At 45.2% G+C, this 23,675-nt stretch overlaps 1 protein-coding gene across 1 annotated transcript in view; it reads left to right on the top strand.

The window, feature by feature from the left end:
- Window positions 1–19,578, top strand: part of LOC115471030 (deleted in malignant brain tumors 1 protein-like) — a 94,816-nt gene extending 75,238 nt beyond the window's left edge. Inside the window, exons 6-7 of the mRNA XM_030204699.1 lie at window positions 18,025–18,342; window positions 19,490–19,578. Of these exons, the coding sequence (XP_030060559.1) occupies window positions 18,025–18,342; window positions 19,490–19,578 (407 nt within the window). The remainder of the gene's footprint in view (window positions 1–18,024; window positions 18,343–19,489) is intronic.
- The last annotated feature ends 4,097 nt before the right edge of the window (window positions 19,579–23,675 follow it).

Here is a 23,675-nt window from a genome sequence, read left to right as displayed (position 1 = left end):
AAGAAAAATTTAACCAATTCCTGAGAGAGATCTTATAATGGAAGAAAAAAATAGAACTTAAGCAAATCAGAACTGAACTGCATTCTGGGTCTTTATGTAAAAAGCTAGTATGGAATTAAATAAGAGAAGGATAGAACAGCCCTCTTATGAGAAAGAGGTTTGGGCTCTTCAGCTTGGAGAGCTAAGGGAGGATATGACTGAAGTCTACAAAATACTAAATGGAGTGGAACAGGTAAATGTAAATAGATTCTTTTCTCTTTCAAAAAGTACAAAGACTAGGGAACACTCAATGCATAATTAAACTCTGGAATTCCTTACCAGAGGATGTGGTAAAAGCAGTTAATGTAGCTGAGCTTATAAAAGATTTGAATAAACTCCTGGAAGAAGCAGGATTCTGGGGCTAGATGGACCCTTTGCTCTGATCCAGTATAGCAAGTCTTACGTTTTATGTCCTATGTATTAAATTGGTCTATCCTTCATTGTCCTTAGATTTCCATTAGTACCCTACTTCTCCTTTGCATCCAGGCTCCCTAACTCACATCTTCTTTAGCGATGCTAGAGAACACATTCTTCCCTTTACTCTTCTGACCTGTAGTATCTATCGGAGAACTGGGATCAGCAGCTAAAATGGTTGCTCAAAGCTTCTTCCTCTTACAAAATTTCTTGCCTCCTGCTGAAGGCCAAAGTTCGTTCACAGAACCATGACAGAGTTCTCCTTTTTTGTTTTACCTTTACTTTCATATAGCTGTTATTTGTTGAGATTATTTATAAAGGTAGGCCGGCGAGGGGCATGCCGAGCAGCCGCACATAACATGGCGGCTGCTGCCCGGCAGCTCCTGTGTCAGAGCGACCCTTCCTTTCCGGCTTCCCCATCGGCGATTGAGATGACGCGGCAGGAGACCCCCTTGCTGGAAGGGGCAGGGCTACAGGGGAAAGCATAAAAGCTGCCAACGAGGGCTAGGGAGCCTCTTGTTGGCAGAGCGCCCCGGGACTTTCAATCGCGGTATTAGCCGGCTATCAGATCAGCTGATTTCCCTCCCTTTTTTTATTTTCTCCGTTTCTCACAAAAGCCGGCCATTTCCCTTTCCTTGTTCACAGTGTAGCGGTGTCGCGCCTTTTTAAAAATGTTGCTTTTTCCACAGAGCCAGCCATCTCGCAATCATCACGGGCAGGGAGCGGCGTGGGAGTTTCCAACGTGGTTCCCCACACGGTAAAACCTGCTTTTCTTTGTTTCCCTATCGCGTTTCTAGCCGGCTATCTAATCAGCTGATTTCCCGGCCGCCTTTTCTTTTGCCGCTTCTCCCATTTCCCTTTCCTGTTCCGCCCGCTATTAAAGCTGCTTTGAAGAGCAGTATAAACTTGAAAACGTCTCTCCCCTGGAGGTTTACTCCCTCAGAAAGATGATGGGTGTAAAGAACAAAAAGTTGAGAGAGAGATTAGCTGATAGTAAGGGCACCATTTCCCATCTACCTGCAGTATGGACCCAGGAGGAACATGTCCTCTTATTCCAAGATCTCATGCAAATCCCCAACAGACCCTCAGACCACATTATTGAAACCATGGCTAAACCACCGAGTGCCACAGAAAATGTTCAGGACTAACCAATTCCAACTTCTCTTTATTGATTTTAATATATTGATTTGACGTGATTTGATATCCTGTTTTTACAGATGCCCAAAGCGAGTTATCTACTATAATAAAACTCACCCTCAACTTTCTGAAGACAACATTCTGAAATCACTCAGTCACTCACTGAAGGGTTCATGGATTCATGGTGGTGAAGCCACAACACTGACCATGTCTCTCTGCCCCGCCCTCGCATGACGGACCAATCAGAAAAAACACCCTCAACATTCTGAAACACAATGGACCATCACAACACCGTTCCCAGGCAACACTAGGCAACGTAAGACAGACCAATCAGAGGAAACTACGTGACAATAAGGGAGGAGCATTCCCTAGCAGAATGGCTCATTATCTGTGCAGCACGGAGAGCCCAGAACCACCGCTGGAACGAGAGAAGAATATTCCTGCTGTGGGTATGTGCAAAAATAGACCAGGGGAGGGGGGGGGGGGAATTTTTAAATGCCTAATGCCAGTACTGAAGAGTGCCAGAGGGCCTATAGCACAGACTATATTTGGGATCGCTTGACATGGAGTCAGAGGAGCCGGAACACAACGTGCCCGTCACCATCTGGGACAAGGACAAGCTGCGGCCCAGTTGGAAGGATTACCCGCGACCCAGCCAGCAGCAAACAGCGACCAAGGAAGGGGGAGGAGTAGGGAAACACGCGGAGCTTGGCTTGGCTTCAGTGACGTCAGTGTCTTCAGAACGTTGAGGGTGAGTTTTATTATATAGACTAGTAAAAAAGGCCCGTTTCCGAAACCAATGAAACGGGCGCTAGCATGTGGTTTTTTTTGTGTGTATGTGTCACAGAGTTATTTTGTGTGAGTGTGTGTGTGTGTGTGTGTGTGTGTGTCATATTGTCTTTATTGAAACTTGCAACAAGACAAACCAAGCATACAAACAAGCGATAAAACAAGCAATAAAACCCGCTAACTAATACATAAATAAAACCTTACTGGCCAATACCCCCGCCCCTCAACAAACCCTCCCACTCAGGGAGGCTGAAACGAAAAACCCCTCCAATGCCTTGCCCACTGTAGTCCAGAACAATGCTCCTTCTCCCTCACTGCCAGCTGCTGGACAAAATGTACCACATCCCCTGCCACCTCCTGTACAGACAGCCACTTCCGATATAATGAAGCTTGGCAGCGTGCCTGCCACAGGAAGTAACAAAGGGCTGCAGCGATGATATACAGTGTCTCCCTACACCACCCCTTTCCTTTTGGAAACCCTCCATAGGCCCATTCTGCATAAGATAGCTGGTGGAAGAAAGGAATCCCTAATTGGCGGGCTACTGCCTGACAGACTTGTTGATTGAACGGGCACTTGAGGAGGAAGTGGTCCATTGTTTCATCCTCCGTCACGCACTCCCCCCTCGGGCACTTACGATCATTGCTGTTTCTATTTTTCATGTTAGCTCGAACATAAAGCCGGCTGTGGAAAGTCAGCCAGGCCATGTCCGCAATCTTCCGGGGGAGGCGTGATGAATTGAGGAAAGCCAGACCTTCCTCCTGTATTGGACCTGGGCAGTCCCTCAAGGCTAGACGTGTTGAAAAGTGTGTCTGAATAATGCGGTGTTGTAGCTGCCTCCTGTCCTCCTTCTGGATTTCCTGTACTGTGATACCCCATCTCTTCACCAATCTCAACAGAGGTGAGATGTACTGTGGCAAGTATCCCGCCTTCCCTCGCAGGGGCATTGCCTGACCTCCCCTCACCCAATCCCTCAAGTACCGCTGAAGCCAGGAGGCCATGCAGTCTGCCCAAGCCGGCCTCCCTTCCCGCAAGACCCCTCCCAGATTTTGTTGGAAAAAGAAACAACTAAAATGTACCACAGGGTTGACCATTCCCAACCCCCCCTCCCTTTTGGGCAAATAGGTCACCTCCCTCCGGATAATATTCATCCTGTTCCCCCATAGCTGTTGGAAAAACAAGCTGTATACTCTGGCATGTAACGATATAGGCAGTAAACAGACCTTGGATATGAACAGGAGAAGGGGTATCAGATAGGTCTTAATGACATGCAGTTTTTCCACAAACCGCAACTTATATGATTTCCACTGGGCCACCCTTTCCTCGACTCTCCCCAGCCCCTTCTCCCAGTTGATCATATCATAGTCCTGTCTGCCTACCCAGAGACCCAGGATCCGTACTTCATCCCTTGCTACTGGGTACTGACTGGGAAGTTTGAAAGCTGGTCTGCCCTGTCCTACCCAAATTGCGGAGCTCTTATCCTGGTTTATCTGGGCCCCCGCAGCCTGTGTGTATTCTGCCATCCAGGTCTGAACTCGCTCGGCTTCCTCCTTGCTACTGATTACTACTGTGACATCATCTGCGTAGGCGACACATCGCCATGTGTGTGAACCCAAAGAGATGCCCTCTAGTTGACCGCTAAACCCTCCACTCAACCTTCTGAGGAAAGGATCTAAGGAAAGGACGTACAGCAAGGGGCTGAGGGGACACCCCTGCCGTACCCCTGACCTCACTGCAAAGCTCTTGCCCACCCAACCATTTATTAGAGTGCTACTCCTTGCATTGCGATACAAAGTCTGGATCCACCCTATAAACTGGTCGGGTATCCCATAGCACCGAAGCACTAGCCATAGGTACTCCTGGGACACCCTGTCAAAAGCCTTAGACTGATCAAGGGTCAGCAAATACTTTCCCTTTGTCCCACCTTGACTCCTTTCCACTATTTCACGGATGGTACAAACTGCTTCCACTGCCCCTTTCCCCTTCACCGAGCAAAACTGTGCTGAGGACAAGAGACCACCCACTGCCCCAGCCAGGCGGTTGTAAATAATCCTGGCCATTATTTTCCTATCTACATTCAGAAGACTTATGGGTCTCCAGTTCTCGATAAGTTCCAGATTTCCCTTCTTTGCGAGGAGAACCAAAATAGAACACTGCTGTGAAGGGGCCAAACGCCCGTTCTGCAAACAATTATTAAAAATTGCAGCTAACACTGGAATCAGGACCACACGGAATTTTTTGTAGAACTCTGGGGTCAGCCCATCGGGACCCGGAGTTGTACGTGCTGATAGCGTATCAATAGCATCATCTACCTCTCCTGTGGTAATGGGCCTAAGCAGTTGTTCCATCTCCCCCTCCGAAACCTTTTCCAAGCCTGGGGCACTCTGCACGTATGATAGCATGAAGTTAGAAACCAAGCTCTCTTTCCCCCACAATTGGGTGTAAAACCGAATGACCCTGGCCTCGATTGAACGTTGGTTCGTCAATCGCTGCCCTGCTTCATCTCTCATAGCATAAATGACCTTGTGTCCTACTGCTACCTTGCAATTCTGGAAAGGATCCGGGGAATACCGATGCCCATATTCCCTTTCCAGAAGCAAAGCAGCGTATCGATCATATTGCAACAGCCTCAACTGGGCCTGCAAAGCTTCTATCTCTCCCTTCTCTAGATGGTTGGAGACCGCGTGGTCCAATTGCTTACGAAGACGACAGCACTGTGCCTGTAACCCCAGACTCTGCTTCCTGGCTAGGGACCGGAAAAGGGCCTTGACTCGCCCCTTTACCATGTCCCACCAGGCTCCCTTATCATCCATCACCTCCCATAGTGTTTCTTGGTCTGCTAAAAAACCCTCAAATATTTGTCTGTTTTCCTCTACTTCTAATAACTTTGCACTCAGTTTCCAAAATCCTGGGCCTTTCTGCGCCCCTTCGCATATTGTTAAGACTGTGGAAACTAAGGCATGATCTGAATATTCCGTCCATCTATTCGGCTGCCCCTGAAACTTAGCCAACCCGCCTACAAAGAGCCAGTCAATACGGCTCTCCGTGTCTCCCCTTCTAAAAGTGAACCCCTTCCCTCCCGCCACCTCCAGTCTTGCCTGTTTTACAATTGCTGCCAGCTGGAGGCTGTCATAACCCACCTGACGCCTGGACCCCTTTCTATCTGCTTGCTGTAAGACCATATTAAAGTCTCCTCCAAATACCACCAATTTGCTTGTATATAAATACGGTTTCACCCGGAGCAACAGCTGCTTGCGTTCCCAACTAATCTGGGGCCCATAAAAGTTAATGATTCGCACTGCTACCCCTCTAATGAAAACGTCTAAGACAACACACCTCCCTATCTCCACCTCTATTTCCCTCGTAATCTCCACTTCTCGGGTGGCAAAAAGAATAGCCACCCCTGCGCATCTTTCTTTGGCCAGAGACCAGAATGAGGGCCCCCCTTTCCAATCTCTCTTGGCCCGGTGCAGGAGCTGCAAAGAATCCAAATGAGTCTCCTGCAACAGGATGCAGTCTACCTTGCACTGGGTCAAATCGCTAAAGGCGACAAATCTAGTTCTCTCTGCCTTTATGCTGGCTACATTCAGAGTTGCAAAGATTAAGGACAAGGCAGCCATGGTTTATTTCTTAAATTTCTTACCCCTCCTCATCTCTTCACCGCAATCCCTCTTCACAGATATTCCTGCCCCCATCATTTCTTCAGGATCCTCTATAATTTCTTCTAATTCCAAATCCTCCCACTCTGAGTCATCTTCCCCGGCTTTCTTTCTACCCTTTTTTTTCTTGGTTTCCTCTGGGCCAGCCCTTTCCCCTTTCATCCCTTCCTTACCCTCCTCTATTTCCTGCATGAGGCCCTTCGTTAAACTAGTAGGATGTGATGTTAGACTGGGGGGTAACACTGCTGGCTCCTCTCTGTTAAGTCTTTCAGATGATTCATTCCTTGCTCCCCTCCCCTCCCTCCTCTTCTCCTCCAAAACCTCCCTTTGGGGTGGATTCATCTCAAGATCACCCTCTCCTTCACCTGAAACCTGAAACACTGCATATCGATTACTCTGGCTCTTCTCCAGAATATCTGTTCTCCCCGCTCGGGCTAGCCCCCTCCCCTCCTTCCTCCGACCCCCCTTCCCTCCATGTTTCCCTACCAGGGTCCATGCTTCCCCTTCTTCTCCCCCCTTCTCCCCACCTCCTTCTTCCATCCTTTCACAAATACCCCTTCTTTGAATGTGATCCAAACCTGATGCCCTTTTCTCCCCCTTTCCCTTTCCCTTAGTGCCTGCCTCTGTATGAATAGTGGTATTTGATTTATCCATTAATCCCTTTAATGCTTCCCGCTTCTGTCCTTGTATCCTTGTAGTTTCTGCTTGTGCCCCTTCCTCCCCCCTCCTCTCTTCCTCTACCTGATTGTGCGATGCTTGTGGGCACTTGCTAAAAGGGTGCCCCAAGCCTCCACACAGGTTACAGCGTATGGTAGTGCAGTCGCTGGTGTCATGATCTGTACTACCACATCGCGAGCACTTTAACACTGTACATGACATGCTTAAGTGACGGAAAGATCCGCACCTGTAGCACTGTCTGGGTTGTCCTGCATAAAAGCATTGAATTCGATCCCTTCCAATGTATGCGGCTGAAGGTATATGTTGGGTGACATAGCCTGCCTGTTTTAATTTTACAAGGGCACTCCACCCCCCCGCCCACACACGACTCTGGTCTGGTATTTTGCTTAATGGGGTCCTAATTTCGGCATACCGTCCCAACCAGTATGACAGGTCTGCAGCCATAAGAGATTCATTACGTACCAAAATGGTAATCTGGACTGCGTCCTGTCTACTGATGGGGACAGCCTTAAAATCCACCCATCTACCCTGATGCTGCACCTCTGTGTACTTTTCCCAAAACAGGTCCAAACCTCGCCCTGTTAAGAAACTAATATCATATTCAGGGATTCCCACAGGGTGTATGCATGCATACAAATCTTCAGGGATAAAGCCAAGGGAGAATACCATTCTTAAAACAACCTCTCTAGGTGGTGCTACCCCTGTGCCCACCCAACGCAGCTGGACAACATTTCGACGTTTTGGGGTAACACCGCTCCCGGGACCCCGCAACGGACCAGAAAATGGATTTCCCCTTGTCTCCATGTCTGACTCCTGCCTCCCCTCCTCCTTCCCTGTCTCTGCCCCTCCTCCCCGTACTACTGCTGCAAAGGATAAAGGGGCTGATACCAGTATGCTCCCCCCTTCCCCACTCCCTTCCTGCCTTCCTCCCCTCCCCCTCTCTTCCCCTCCCTCCTCTCCCATGTCCACTAACCCCACTATGTTCAGTTCACTTGTGCTGTTTCTGTCTCTTCCCCCTCTGCAATATTCTACTTCCAGTCCTTTGCCAGTTGCTGCTGTTCCCAACCAGCACTCGTTCCCTTGCTCTGCAACTGTCCCACTCAGACCAGGTCTGGGATCTGTCTCCTCTTGTAGCTGACACTCTCCTCCATGCACTTTCTCTGTTTCTGACACTGTCATACTCAGTCTGAGTCTTGGCTCCGCCTCCTGGTGCAGCTGACACTCTCCTTCATGTACTCTCTCTGTATCTGGCACTGTCTTACTCAGTCTGGGTCTTGGCTCTGCCTCCTGGTGCAGCTGACACTCTCCTCCATGCTCTGTCTTACTGGGTCTGGGACTTGGCTCCGCCCCCTGGTGCAACTGACACTCTCCTTCATGTACTCTCTCTGTATCTGGCAATGTCTTACTCAGTCTGGGTCTTGGCTCCACCTCCTGGTGCAGCTGACACTCTCCTCCATGCCCTGTCTCACTCGATCTGGGTCTTGGCTCCGCCTCCTGGTGCAGCTGACACTCTCCACAATTCTCTCTCTCCTTTCTGGGACTCCTGCTTTGATGGGCATGAGTTTCTGAGAAGCTCCCTTCTGCTCTTTCTTCTTGTTTCTGAGTGGCAGAATCTATTGGGAGCCCCTGCCTGTCACTGAGCTTCCCCCATGATGTCATCAGCACTTCTGATTGAGATTGGATGGCAGCTCTTGGACAGCCCTGCTCAGAGGTCTGCCCTATCAATTCTGTCCATGAGTGACTGTGGTGTTCCCACGATGTTCCCGCCCTCTGTCCACCATATTTGCTCTCAGCTTCTTCCATCTCTTGTAGTACTCCACTACTCCATTCCTGTACTTTCCCATCCTCTTTAGTCTCTGTCTCCATCTGCAAAACCCCTTGTTTTTGCTCTACTTTCCCTCCCGTTGTTCCTGGTAACTTCTGTACTTGCTCAGTGTGTAGTGATTCTTCTCCTACCTCAGCATTCAAACTGTTCTGATTCTCCAGGCTGTCTTTCTTCTCTGTCTCTCCCAGCAAACCTGAGCTCTTCTCTGTGGGTTCGGCTATGCCCTGCCAGCTCTCTAAGTATAAGGGACGTTTTTGAATTTTTTTCAGTTTCATAGCTCTTTTGTGTTCCAAACTTGCCAGGCTCTCTTGCTGCATGCAGTGCTGGAGCCCCTCCTTATCCACAGTACCTGCCACAACTGGACTAGGAGCCTCTGTTCTATAAGGCTGGTAAGTGGATGGAGCACCTAGCTCTTGGGAATCCTGTAGGAAATAAAATACTGGTGATAACTGGGAATTATTTGTGTCAGTCTTGTCTTTCCCTCCTTCTGGCTGCTGCTGTTTCTCTTCCCCTGCTGTCCCTTCCAGCATAGCCTCTGGGGTGTCTGGAACCACGGAGTCCTGTGTGTCTCTGGGTTCTGCTTCCTGCTGGATCTGGGACTGCGTCTGGGTCTGCTGCATGCGTTCCCTGTTCAGGAAAACCTCACGAAGGGGATTATCTCTGCAGTTCTTTAGTTTTTGCAGCTGCCTTTGTTTTGCTGTAAGCCGCTTCTGGAGTGCTTCAACTCCCTTAACATACTTGTCTCGTGGGCCAGTGGAAGCCAGGTTACACATAGTTTTTGCTAGCTTCAGCCGCTTCCTCAGTACCTCTATTTCACCTTCTACTCGATTCATTTTCTTCACTGATCTAATTACCTCTTCAGGAGTCATATGCTGGGCCTCTTTCTTCTGCCAGGCCCTAGGCCTGGATTCCTTCTCCTCCTCTTCTTCCTCACTAACGTCCTCTTCAGACTCTCCGCTATTCTCTTCCACCACCTCTCCTCTGATACTGGATGCAGAGAACCCTGCTCTGGAACCCGGGCCCTGCCTTCTTGCCCCCTGTTCTTCACCCAGCTTAGGAATGTTATGGCCAGGACTTACAGTCAGGGTGAGCTGGCTCCTCAGCAAGCGCTGCTGGGCTCTGGTCCTTCCTCCGTCCACAGGCCTGGGCTCTCCTGGTTCTCCTGGTTGCATGCTTGGGGCTTGGGTGGAGGAAGCCTCCCCTTCATAGTATTTCTCAGCTCCAAGTGTGCTAGGCCTTTCAGCCTGGGGCCCTCCTGCAGGGGGGCCCCCTCCCCTCTGCATTGTTCAGCAGCCACAGGGTACAGCAGCTCTCCTTTCAGCACCTCTTCACCACAGGTCTGTACTCTGTGTGTGTGTGTGTGTGTGTGTGTGTGTGTGAGGGTGCGGTGTGTGTGCAGGTTGTTGATGTGTGTCTTGTTTTGTTTTGTTTTTTGCTTCACCACCACGAACCCTTCATGAAGGAAGTGACTTCCTTCATGAATGGTTCGTGGTGGTGAAGCCACTGAAATCACCAAGTCTCTGGGCCCCACCCTCGTGTCAAACGTGATGACGTCAAGGGCGGAGCAATGGCGTCACACATCGAGGGCAGAACAATGGCGTCAGTGGCTTCAGAACGAAGAAGGTGATGAAGGTGCGTTGACGAGGTGCGAAGCAATGGCGTCAGTGGCTTCACAACGACGAAGGGGTAGGGAGGGGGGGTTGGGGAGGAAAACCTTGCTAGCGCCTGTTTCATTGGCTCCAGAAACGGGCCTTTTTTTTTACTAGTAATAGTATAAAAATGTTCACACAAATAGCATTAGATTAACAACCTCAGCTATACTAATGACACATTACACTGCTGCAGCCCAAATTATTGCAATCACTGGTAGAAAAGAAAGTGTGTAAGGTTCAAGTGGCCTGGTCATAAGTACATAAGTATTGCCATACCGGGAAAGACCAAAGGTCCATCAAGCCCAGCATCCTGTTTCCAACAGTGGCCAATCCAGGTCACAAACACCTGGCAGAAACCTCAAAGAATAACAAGATTCTGGAATCCCAGAGTAGCAACATTCCATGTAGAACCCCAGAGAGTAGCAAGATTCCATTCAGAATCCCAAGTACATAACTACATAAGTGTTGCCATACTGGGAAAGACCAAAGGTCCATCAAGCCCAGCATCCTGTTTCCAACAGTGGCTAATCCAGGTCACAAATACCTGGCAAGATCCCAAAAAAGTACGAAACATTTTATACTGCTGATCCCAGAAATAGTGGATTTTCCCCAAGTCCATTTAATAACAGTCTATGGACTTTTCCTTCAGGAAGCCGTCCAAACCTTTTTTAAACTCCGCTAAGCTAACCGCCTTTACCACATTCTCTGGCAATGAATTCCAGAGTTTAATTACACGTTGAGTGAAGAACATTTTTCTCCAATTCGTTTTAAATTTACTACATTATTGCTTCATCGCATGCCCCCTGGTCCTAGTATTTTTGGAAAGTGTAAACAGACGCTTCACATCTACCCGTTCAACTCCACTCATTACTTTATAGACCTCTATCATATGGTCCTGGTATTTAAAGCTCTGACTCCCTAACAGGTGGGTGCAATTGGCCCTTGGCTGTTCGTTGTCTGTTCCCCCCTTGTGTATCCTGTGGATTGGAAAATGGAGAGATAAACTTTTTCGGTGGCAGCTCCTGAGTACTGGAACAAGTTACTATATGCACTCAAAAGAAAAATCTCTTCTTTCAGATGCATCTTAAAACCAGGCACTTCCTCTAAGGGAGATAAGATAGCACTTCTTACCTAAAATCGCGAGAAACCCATTTTGCACAGACTTGAGGTGTCTTTAATATTCTAGCCAAGTTATGCAGAATTGGGTGTTTTCCAGTGTATGGGTTATGGATGTGTTGGAAGTTTTAATTTTTATAATGTGTAAACTGCTATCAATGACTTTTAGGCAAATTGATGGTATATACCTTTTAATAAATGAAATAACATGATCATTCTTAAGACAAATGACATAAAATTAAAAGTTTAAAAAGTAGCACAGCCACACTGAGCCCAAAATATGTATTTGTCACCACCTTCCACTAACTAATACTGGATCAACAAATGTTACATCAGGGAGTGCCAGGGAGATAACATTTCTAGATTGTAATAAATGAGTGCTTCTTGGAGCAATTGGTCCAGGAAACGACAAGAGGGGGAGCCATTTTGGATTTGGTCCTTGGTGCCGTGTAGGGCATATTGTGAGATGTGGCTTTGTTGGGTCCCCTGGGAAACACTACTACTACTTAACATTTCTAAAGCGCTACTAGGGTTGCACAGCGCTATACAGTTTAACAGAGAAGGAGAATCCCTGCTCAAAGGAGCTTACAATCTAAAGGACAAAGTGTGCAGTCTAGATTTCCTGGATAGAGGTACATTGGTTAGGTGCCGAAAGCAACATTGAAGAGGTGGGCTTTGAGTAAGGATTTGAAGATGGGCAGGGAGGGGGCTTGGCGTATGGGCTCAGGAAGTTTATTCCAAGCATAGGGTGAGGCGAGGCAGAAAGGGCGGAGCCTGGAGTTGGCGGTAGTGGAGAAGGGTACTGAGAGGAGGGATTTGTCCTGAGAGCGGAGGTTTCGGGTAGGGGCGTAAGGGGAGATGAGGGTAGAGAGGTAATGAGGGGCTGCAGATTGAGTGCATTTATAGGTTAGTAGGAGAAGCTTGAACTGTATGCGGTACCTGATCGGAAGCCAGTGAAGTGACTTGAGGAGAGGGGTGATATGAGCATATCGGTCAAGGCGGAAGATAAGACGCGCAGCAGAGTTGTGAATGGATTGAAGGGGGGATAGATGGCTAAGTGGGAGGCCAGTGAGGAGTAGGTTGCAGTAGTCAAGGCGAGAGGTAATGAGAGAGTGGATGAGAGTTCGGTTGGTGTGCTCAGAGAGGAAAGGGCGAATTTTGCTAATGTTATAGAGGAAGAAGCGACAGGTCTTGGCTATCTGCTGGATATGCGCAGAGAAGGAGAGGGAGGAGTCAAAGATGACTCCGAGGTTGCGGGCAGATGAGACGGGGAAAATGAGGGTGTTATCAACTGAGATAGATAGTGGAGGGAGAGGGGAAGTAGGTTTGGGTGGAAAGACAATGAGCTCGGTCTTGGCCATGTTCAGTTTCAGGTGGCGGTTGGTCATCCAGGCAGCAATGTCGGATAAGCAGGCCAATACCTTGGCCTGGGTTTCCGCAGTGATGTCATAACATGATCAAGTTTGAGCTACTATATGGGATGAACCCGCAAAGGAAATCTACTTTAGCTGCATTTAATTTTCGAAAGGGCAACTATAATAAAATGAGGAAAATGGTTTTTAAAAAGCTAAAAGGATCAGCTGAAAAGGTTAGAACACTAAATCAGGCATGGACGCTATTCAAAAATACCATCTTGGAAACCCAGATGCATTCCACGTGTTTGCAAAGGTGGAAAGAGGAGAAAATGACAGCCAGCATGGTTAAAAGGTGAAGTGAAAGAGGCCATTACAGCCAAAAGAATGTCCTTCAAAAATGGAAAAAGGACCCAAATGAAGAAAATAAGAAGCAACATAAGCACTGGCAAGTCAGATGCAAACATTAATAAAGAAGGCTAAAACAGAATATGAAGAGAAACTTGCCGCAGAGACTAAAACTCACAGTAACAACTTTTTCAGGTACATCAGAAGCAAAAAGCCTGTGAGGGAATCCGTGGGACCATTAGGTCACAAAGGAGCAAAAGGGGCGATCAGGGAGGACAAGGCCATAGTGGAGAAACTGAATGAATTCTTTGCTTCTGTCTATATGGAAGAAGATGTAAGAGATCCGCCTGTACCGGAAATGGTTTTCAAGGGTGATGATGAGGAGGAACTGAAAGAAATCTTGGTGAACCTGGAAGATGTACTGAGCCAAATCGACAAATTAATGAGTACTAAATCATCTGGACCGGATGGCATGCATCCAAGGGAACTCAAAGAGCTCAAGCATAAAATTGCTGATCCATTGTTAGTAATATGTAACCTGTCGTGAAAATCGTCCATAGTATCTGAAGATTGGATGGTGGCCAATGTGACATCAATTTTAAAAAGGGTTCTAGCAATGATCCCGGAAATTATAGACCTGTAATCCTGATGTTCGAGCTGGGCAAAATAGTGGAAACTACTAATAAAGAATAAAATTACAGAATACGTAGACAAACATGGTTTAATGGGACAGAGTCAGCATGGGTTCAACAGAGGGAAGTCTTGCCTCACCAACTTGCTTCATTTCTTTGAAGGCATGAATAAACATATGGATAAAGGTGAACCAGTTGATGTAGTGTATCTAGATTTTCAGAAAGCTTTTGATAAAGTTCCTCATGAGAGATTCCTGAGAAAATTAAAGAGCAATGGGATAGGAGGGTGTGGATTAGGAGCTGGTTATTTGACAGAAAACAGTGGTAGAGTTAAATGGTCATTTCTCTCAATGGAGGAGGGTGAACAGTGGAGTGTCACAGGGATATGTACTAGGACTGATGCTACTTAACATATTTATAAATGATATGGAAATCAGAATGAAGAGTGAAGTGATCAAATTTGCAGATGACACAAAACTATTCAAGGTTGTTAAAACACGTGCGGACTGTGAAATATTGCAGGAAGACCTTAAATCGAAAGACTGGGCATCAAACTGGAAGATGAAATTTCATGTGGACAAATGCAAGAATAATCTGAATCATAGTCACCTGATGCTAGGGTCCACCTTGGGGGTCAGCGACCAAGAAAAAGACCTAGGTGTCACCGTAGATAATATGCTGAATTCTTCTGCTCAATATACAGCAGCGGCCAAAAAAGCAAACAGGATGCTAGGAATTATTAGGAAAGGGATGGTGAATAAAAATGAAAATACTATAATGCCTCACTTTGGTACTGTGTTCAGTTCTGGTTGCCGTATCTAAAAAAAAGATATAGCAGAATTAGAAAAGGTTCAAAGAAGAGCGATCAAAATGATAAAGGGGATGGAACTCCTCTCGTATGAGGAAAGGCTAAAGAGGTTAAGGCTTTTCAGCTTGGAAAAGAGATGGATGAGGAGAGTTATGACTGAGGTCTACAAAATCCTGAGTGGTGTTGAACAAGTCGAAGTAAATTGATTTTTTACTTGTTTCAAAAGTACAAAAACTTAAGGAAGTTATATGTAAATAATTTTTAAAACAAGTAGAAGGAAATATTTTTTCACTGAACAAATAGTTAAGCTCTGGAACTCTTTGCCAGAGGATGTGGTAACAGTGGTTAGCATATCTGGGTTTTAAAAAAGTTTGGACAAGTTCCTGGAGGAAAAATCCATTGTCTGCTATTAAGACAGACATGGAAAAGCAACTGCTTGCCCTGGGATTTGTAGTATGGAGTGTTGCCACGTTTTGGGTTTCTGCCTGGTGCTTGTGACCTGGCTTGGCCACTGTTGCAAACAGGATTCTGGGCAAGATGGACCCAGTATGTCTGACCCAGTATGGCTACTCTTATGTTCTTACTCATTCTCCAAAATGAGACATAACTCATTGCCATTCTTCCCTCCAAAGGATTTGTGTCCTATAGAATTATGAGAAAATCTCACAGAAATCTTTATTACATATGAGTCAGTATTTACACAAGGAATAACCACAGTTCGCGGCTAGTGGACAGTCGGTTATATCATGAAATTTAACCGGCTATCTGCCAATTTTTAAAGCCGATTTAGTGGCCATACTTGGCTGTGTAAAAACGTAGAATATCTTTGGCCGGTTTCAAGATAACCAGCTGAGTCTGACTTAACCGGTTATCTTGAAACTGGCCAAAAATAAATTGGATATTCAATGCTGATCACCAGAAACAGCCCGGGATTGAATATCTGGGATCAGTGCTGACCGCAGGAGTTAACCGGTCTAATTTCCGCAGCCTGAAAATCAGCCTCTGTGGCCTTTTCCCTTCCAAATTTACTGTACTCCATGAGTGGTTTGTTGATTGTAAAGTACTTCAAGCTGAATGTTTTGAAAGAGTTTTTTTGAGTGAAGCTTTAAGCACTTTTGCCAGCTCTGTATAAATGTGGGCATTTAATATTATTCCATAAAGCAATCTGGAAGTCCAGATGTGGTTTAAATAGGCTTTCACCGTGTGGCATCCAGATGCCTAAATAAGTACATAAGTAATGCCACACTGGGAAAAGACCAAGGGTCCATCAAGCCCAGCATCCTGTCCACGACAGCGGCCAATCCAGGCCAAGGGCACCTGGCAAGCTTCCCAAACGTACAAACATTCTATACATGTTATTCCTGGAATTGTGGATTTTTCACATTTAGTAGTGGTTTATGGACTTGTCCTTTAGGAAACCGTCTAACCCCTTTTTAAGCTCTGCCAAGCTACCCACCTTCACCACGTTCTCCGGCAACGAATTCCAGAGTTTAATTACGCGTTGGGTGAACATTTTCTCCGATTTGTTTTAAATTTACTACACTGTAGTTTCATCATATAGGGGTTTCATCGCATGCCCCCTAGTCCTAGTATTTTTGGAAAGCGTGAACAGACGCTTCACATCCACCTGTTCCACTCCACTCATTATTTTATATACCTCTATCATGTCTCCCCTCAGCCGTCTCTTCTCCAAGCTGAAAAGCCCTAGCCTCCTTAGTCTTCCTTCATAGGGAAGTCGTCCCATCCCCGCTATCATTTTAGTCGCCCTTTGAGATGCACTTAGTAGCCACTGTTACCTTGGCTGGGTAAGTAGTAATCTAGCTGCTGAAACCATACAGGCTGGAAAGAACCTAAGTTACTTGATCAGTTTATAGTGATGCAATAAGGTACTTTCATGAACTAACCCTCTCCACTTCAAGCATTAAGAGACTAGTGTAAGAATCTGAAAGTTAATCATATTTTCAACATGCAGCCAGTTTGACTCATGTAAAACTGGAGTGATGTCACCGCAGTCCTTCCCCATTAACAACTGAATAACTCTAACCTGGGGATTGTCCTGAGGGGAGACGCTGATATCGAGTTATACAAACCTATTCACTGTGTTTTCCTATGGGAAAGGTAGAAACCTGGTATCTTTTCATTGGAAGCAACTGCTGACATTAACCATGAATGATGTTTTTCCATTTTAACAGCTCCGGGATCCTCTCCGATTAGACCACTAGGTAACTTCACATTTTTTTATATATTCGCTTTTATGACTTTGTATAAAACTTAGAAAAAGAACAGCATAGCAGAGAGTTATTACCTAACTAATTATCTAGGTAAAATAGAGGAGCTGAAAATATCCCTCCCCTTTTGAATAAAAGTACTTTTACTTATTTTTAGTGAGGTTGGGAGCAGCGGGGGGCACCGCGACCAGCAACAGATGGGGATTTCATTTTCAAATCCCCGTATACAGGGGTTAGGTACAAACTTTGTACCTACTGCAAAGTCTGCAAGCATTGAAAAGACAAATGAAAACAGGCCACTAGAAAACAATATCAACCAAAGATATATCTGCACAAAGTAGCTGAAGGATATTGCAGGAAGTTCAAGTGAGCTGTATCATGGTTCCTGGTGCCAGTGAACCCGTGGTCCAAGATGCTGACAAGGGCCTTGTTTCGCAGAACAAATCGCTGTTTCAGGGCAAATAATGGACCATTTGAAGTGCTGCACTGTCAATTCAATGTCCTGCAGAATAAATCATCTGAATATCAGGCCCTAAAATTCTATCACCAGGTGTACGAGGTTTCCTCATTCATATTAAGCCTGTTCCTACTCACTATAAGGGGTCTGATTAATCGGCGGTACTCAGGGAGAAGATCTAAGCAGCAGGGCCGTTCATGGAATAAAAGGTTTCAATCTCATGATTAATCGCAATCCAAAATGTTAATCGTGTGATTAATCGCATAAAGCACCCCCTCGCATTACCTCCTGTACAGTGCAATATATAGACAGAAGATGTAAATTCTCAAAATTGACATATTTCAATTATTAAACTCATAATAAAATCATTTATCTTACCTTTGTTGCCTGGTGATTTTATCTCTCTAATCATCTCCTTCCCTGTCTCCAGTTCTGCTTCCCTGTGCTACCAGCATAGTTCTGTGCTCTAAACTCTGTTTCTAAGGCCTCCTGTCCATTCACTATTTCTTTTTTCTTTCTTCCTTCACTTCATGCCCTATAGCCATCTTTCACATCCAACTTCCTTCTATTTTTCTTTCTCCTCAAATCTATCTAGTTTCCATCTCTTCTCGCCCCTTGCCTTCCTCCTCTTCAAGGGCACCATCTCCTCCAGTGTCTCTTCTTTCTTTTTACCCTCTTCCCTAGTCTCTCTTCTTTCCACTTGCCTTCTTCCTCTCCACTCCAAGCATCTCTTTCTAGTGTCCCACCCAGAAACAGGAAGTTCTGTCAGAGGAGGTGGGACACTACAGATAGAGGTTGGAAGTGGAGAGAGGTCAATTTTCAGACAAACCCAAAAGTGGTTAAAAGTATCAGCCTAATAAAGTCTTGTTCATGCCATTTTATTCATCCACAGATCAGCCTCAAGCTCTGCGACTGGCCAATGGAGAGGATCAATGCAAGGGTCGTGTTGAAGTTTACTACAATGGAGTCTGGGGCACAGTTTGTGATATCGGATGGGATCTCACCGATGCTCAGGTCGTGTGCAGACAGCTGGGCTGTGGCTCTGCTCTTTCTGCCCCAGGAAATGCCTATTATGGTCAGGGTACAGGAAGTGTCCTTCTGGATAGTGTGCAGTGTACAGGAAGTGAACCCTCTCTGTGGCAGTGTTTTAACGGTGGCTGGGCCACAAGTGTCTGTAGCCATGTTAGAGATGCCAGTGCCGTGTGCTCAGGTAAATGGAGTTTATTGATCATTTCTTATATATTTACATATTTATGTTATATTGAACTATATTAGTTACTCTGCGATTGGGGTCCTAGAGCTCCCAGCCCATGTTCCATCAATCCCTCTAGTGCATGCTCAGGCGTGCATCCATAGGGTGGTGCCAAAGGGTCATGCCTAAAGGGGCACACCATGCCCACTAGGAGCCCTTTGGAGCCATCTATGGAGCAGCTTTGGATTAAGTACATAAATAATGCCACACTGGGACAGACCAAAGGTCCATCAATCCCAACATCCTGTTTCCAACAGTGGCCAATCCCGGTCACAAATACCTGTCAAGAGCCCAGAAAACTCAATACATTTTATGCTGCTTATCCTAGAAATAAGCAGTGGATTTTCCTCAAGTCAATTTAATAATGGTCTATGAACGTTTCCTTTAGGAAGTCGTCAGACCCTTTTTAAACCCCACCTTTACCACATTCTCTGGCAACAAATTCCAGAGTTTAATTACATATTGAGTGAAGAAAACTTTTCTCTGATTCGTATTAAATTTACTACTTTGTAGCTTCATCACATGCCCCCTAGTCCTAGTATTTTTGGAAAGAGTAAACAAACGATTCACATCCACTCATTATTTTATAGACCTCTATCATATCTCCCCTCAGCCATCTGTTTTCCAAGCTGAAGAGCCCTAGACGCTTCAGCCTTTCCTCATAGGGAAGTCGTATCAACCCTTTATCATTTTCGTTGCCCTTCTCTATACCTTTTCTAATTCCACTATATCTTTTTTGAGATGCGGCGACCAGAATTGAACACAGTATTCGAGGTGCAGTCGCACCATTGACCGATACACAGGCATTATAACGTCCTCACTTTTGTTTTCCATTCCTTTCCTAATAATACCTAACATTCTATTTGCTTTCTTAGTCGCTGCCACACACTGAACAGAGGATTTCAACGTATCATCAACAAGGACGCTGAGATCCCTTTCTTGGTCAGTGATTCCTAACGTGGAACCTTGCATTACTTAGCTATAGTTCGGGTTCCTCTTTCCCACATGCGTCACTTTGCACTTGCTCACATTAAATGTCATCTGCCATTTAGATGCCCAGTCTCCCGGTCTCGTAAAGTCCTCTTGTAATTTTGGAGCTTCTCAGATATGCAGGAAGTCTTCCTTGCAGTTGAAATCAAGGGTGGTCTCATCAGGGGCTACCTTCTTTCTGAAGTTTCCTTGCAAGTGCTGTGATGCACACAGGGCACCATAGAAGAAGTCCCAAATTCTGTGGTGCTATTTGGTATAGTATAATTCTAGTACTATTATGGAATACATTAGAATAAATCCAAAATAGCAAATTCCCAGTGGAATTACTCAAACTAATCAATCAGTTTTAACTGACAATCTCACACTTTACAGCAATATGTGAATAGCTTGTTAAAACATTCATCCAGTGTTAATCTTGAGGAATTCTTTGTTTTGATTGATTAGTTAGGGAATACAGGACTAAGGCATGACTTAATGCTTTTACTATGTTAATGGCTGGTGTAAGTCTTAATGTCTAACGATATTTGCACATAACTTACAGTATGTTACACCCAGCCATTATCCATGCTCCTCTCTTGTGTTCTAAACGGGTTGCTCATGTATGTTACAGAATCCTGGCTAGCATATAGGGGGTCAGTCCCAGTGAGTGTGACATTCATGGGTATGCGCCTAGGCTTACGCACTATTTTATTCAATTTTCCTTCATGTTTCCGTAGCAGGTAAAGATTATGGGGTAAAATATTCAGGAAGCAGAGGTCTGGTTTTTCCACTGCCCAGATATTCAACGCCAGGTCATGTCTGGGCATCAGCATTAAATATCCAAGTATGTGCATCCAGGCACCACTTAACCAGTTACGTGCCAATATTTATCTGGTTAAGTTAAATCGACCAAAATAGAACTGCTATCTCTGAGGCCCTATTTGGCCAGTTAATTTAACTGGTTAAGTGCCGACTCTGCCCAGACTCTGCCTAGGCAATTACCAACCGATATTTTTTAAAAAATGGCTGCTACAATGACACTTAGGTGGTTATCTGGCGATATTCAGTGCCCGATATCGAATATCACCGGTTAGCACTTTAAAGATAACCGATTATATCGCATGACATAACCGGCTATCCACCGATTTTTAAAGGTAGTCTGGCCATGTTTGGCGGACATATTTGGCCACTACAACAGGTAGAATAACTTTGACCGATCTCACTTTCAGCGGCCAGCACTGAATATCAGCTTGACTGGTTAAAGTTGGACCGGCCAAAGTTATACCGAGTATTCAATGCCGGTCATCAGAAACAGCTTTAGCACACGAACTGCGAGCGACAGTCCGGCTATCTCCCACGGTCTGAATATCGGGTAGTTAGTGTTGATAGTCAGTGGATAGCTCTGAACAGGCAATTTGAGCGGATAGGAGCCTCCCCTACCCAGTTAAATCGTTTTGAACGTTTTGGATCATGCTCAGCTGAAGAAGCTCTTGATTGTGAGAAACAAGTTCCTTCATCAGGGCTGCAGGTCCCGAATTGGGATGGCAGAATATTAGCACCAAGATAGATTGGGAGTGGGTTTCTGGTCTTCACTAAAAATCCTAAAATTCATATCTCACTTCTTCAATTTGCACATATTTCAAAGATAGATTTTCTCTTAATTTACAATGAATACTTTCATTCAGAAAACATGACAGATGGTCAGCAAGAGACGTAAGTATTACCGTTTCTCACAGAACAGACAAAATTAACAAGAAAAGGGCGTTACTACAGCCCCACTAATGATATAATCAGACACTATCTCAATTAGTGAACAAGGAGAGCATTAGATACTGGTTTCTACTCATGGTTTGTGCTGATGATTGGCTCAGGTACTCTGTTTTCTATATATGCAAAGCCCTACTTGAATCCCCAAGTCAGGAAATTATCTTGTCAAAAAGTTTAAATTGGCTGTTTAATAGTAAATAGAGAGTGACTGTGACTGTTATTTTTGCATTTTAACAGCTCCGGGATCCGCTCCAACTAGACCACTAGGTAACTTCAGATTTCATACAATCTATTGCATGACATTACACTGAAACTAGGAAAGGAACATCGATACACCTCCATCACATCGCATGTGCATCATACAGAATTTCTATTTAATTCATTGTCCATGTTATTCTTAACACAATGAGGAAAACAATACAGAAAGAAACTTTCACTCACTTCTGGTGTAACGCTGAGGTAACATTGGTGTGGATGGATGAATCTACAGCTATTCACTTCTCATTCCAGTCTGCATTATTTAGACCCATTTCAGATTCAGACTCAGAACCGCATTCATGTAAAATAGTTTATTGCTTCTGATGTAGCTGGGAGCTGTGGAATTGTACCACCAGATCACCGAGGTTTCCTCATTCATATTCTGTGTAATTGCTGACTCACCATAAGGGGTATGATGGGAGCACACTGTTAGAGGTAAAATTAATCACGGGAGCACACTGTTAGTACGATTAATCACGGTTAGGGTTAGGATTAATCATGGGAGCACAGAGGTACGATTAATCACGGGAGCACACTGTTAGAGGAACAATTAATCACAGGAGCACACTGTTAGGAGTACGATTAATCACGGTTAGGGATAGGATTAATCATGGGAGCACAGAGGTATGATTCATCACGGGAGCACACTGTTAGAGGTATGATTAAATTATGGATGCACACCATTAGAGGTACGATTAATCACGGGAACACACTGTTAGAGGTAAAATTAATCATGGGCGCACACTGTTAGGAGTACGATTAATCACAGTTAGGGATAGGATTAATCATGGGAGCACAGAGGTACGATTAATCACGGGAGCACACTGTTAGGAGTACGATTAATCACGGTTAGGGATAGGATTAATCATGGGAGCACAGAGGTATGATTCATCACGGGAGCACACTGTTAGAGGTATGATTAATTATGGATGCACACCATTAGAGGTACGATTAATCACGGGAACACACTGTTAGAGGTAAAATTAATCATGGGCGCACACTGTTAGGACTACGATTAATCACAGGGATAGGATTAATCATGGGAGCACAGAGGTACGATTAATCACGGGAGCACACTGTTAGAGGAACAATTAATCACAGGAGCACACTGTTAGGAGTACGATTAATCACGGTTAGGGATAGGATTAATCATGGGAGCACAGAGGTATGATTAATCACAGGAGCACACTGTTAGAGGAACAATTAATCACAGGAGCACACTGTTAGGAGTACGATTAATCACGGTTAGGGATATGATTAATCATGGGAGCACAGAGGTATGATTCATCACGGGAGCACACTGTTAGAGGTATGATTAATTATGGATGCACACCATTAGAGGTACGATTAATCACGGGAACACACTGTTAGAGGTAAAATTAATCATGGGCGCACACTGTTAGGAGTACGATTAATCACAGTTAGGGATAGGATTAATCATGGGAGCACAGAGGTACGATTAATCACGGGAGCACACTGTTAGAGGAACAATTAATCACAGGAGCACACTGTTAGGAGTACGATTAATCACGGTTAGGGATAGGATTAATCATGGGAGCACAGAGGTACGATTAATCACGGGAGCACACTGTTAGAGGAACAATTAATCACAGGAGCACACTGTTAGGAGTACGATTAATCACGGTTAGGGATAGGATTAATCATGGGAGCACAGAGGTACGATTAATCACGGGAGCACACTGTTAGAGGAACAATTAATCACAGGAGCACACAGGAGTACGATTAATCACGGTTAGGGATAGGATTAATCATGGGAGCACAGAGGTATGATTCATCACGGGAGCACACTGTTAGAGGTATGATTAATAATCGATGCACACGGTTACAGGTAGATTAATCATGGGTGTACACTGTTAGATGTATGATTAATCACAGGAGCACACTGTTAGGAGTACGATTAATCACGGTTAGGGATAGGATTAATCATGGGAGCACAGAGGTATGATTCATCACGGGAGCACACTGTTAGAGGTATGATTAATTATGGATGCACACCATTAGAGGTACGATTAATCACGGGAACACACTGTTAGAGGTAAAATTAATCATGGGCGCACACTGTTAGGAGTACGATTAATCACAGTTAGGGATAGGATTAATCATGGGAGCACAGAGGTACGATTAATCACGGGAGCACACTGTTAGAGGTATGATTAATAATCGATGCACACGGTTACAGGTAGATTAATCATGGGTGTACACTGTTAGATATATGATTAATCACAGGAGCACACTGTTAGGAGTACGATTAATCACGGTTAGGGATAGGATTAATC

This window comes from Microcaecilia unicolor, chromosome 5 (genome assembly GCF_901765095.1).
Source record: "Microcaecilia unicolor chromosome 5, aMicUni1.1, whole genome shotgun sequence".
NCBI classification, from domain to species: Eukaryota; Metazoa; Chordata; class Amphibia; order Gymnophiona; family Siphonopidae; genus Microcaecilia; species Microcaecilia unicolor.
Note: the sequence above shows the minus strand (reverse complement) of the source record. Positions and strands in the feature narration are given on the sequence as shown.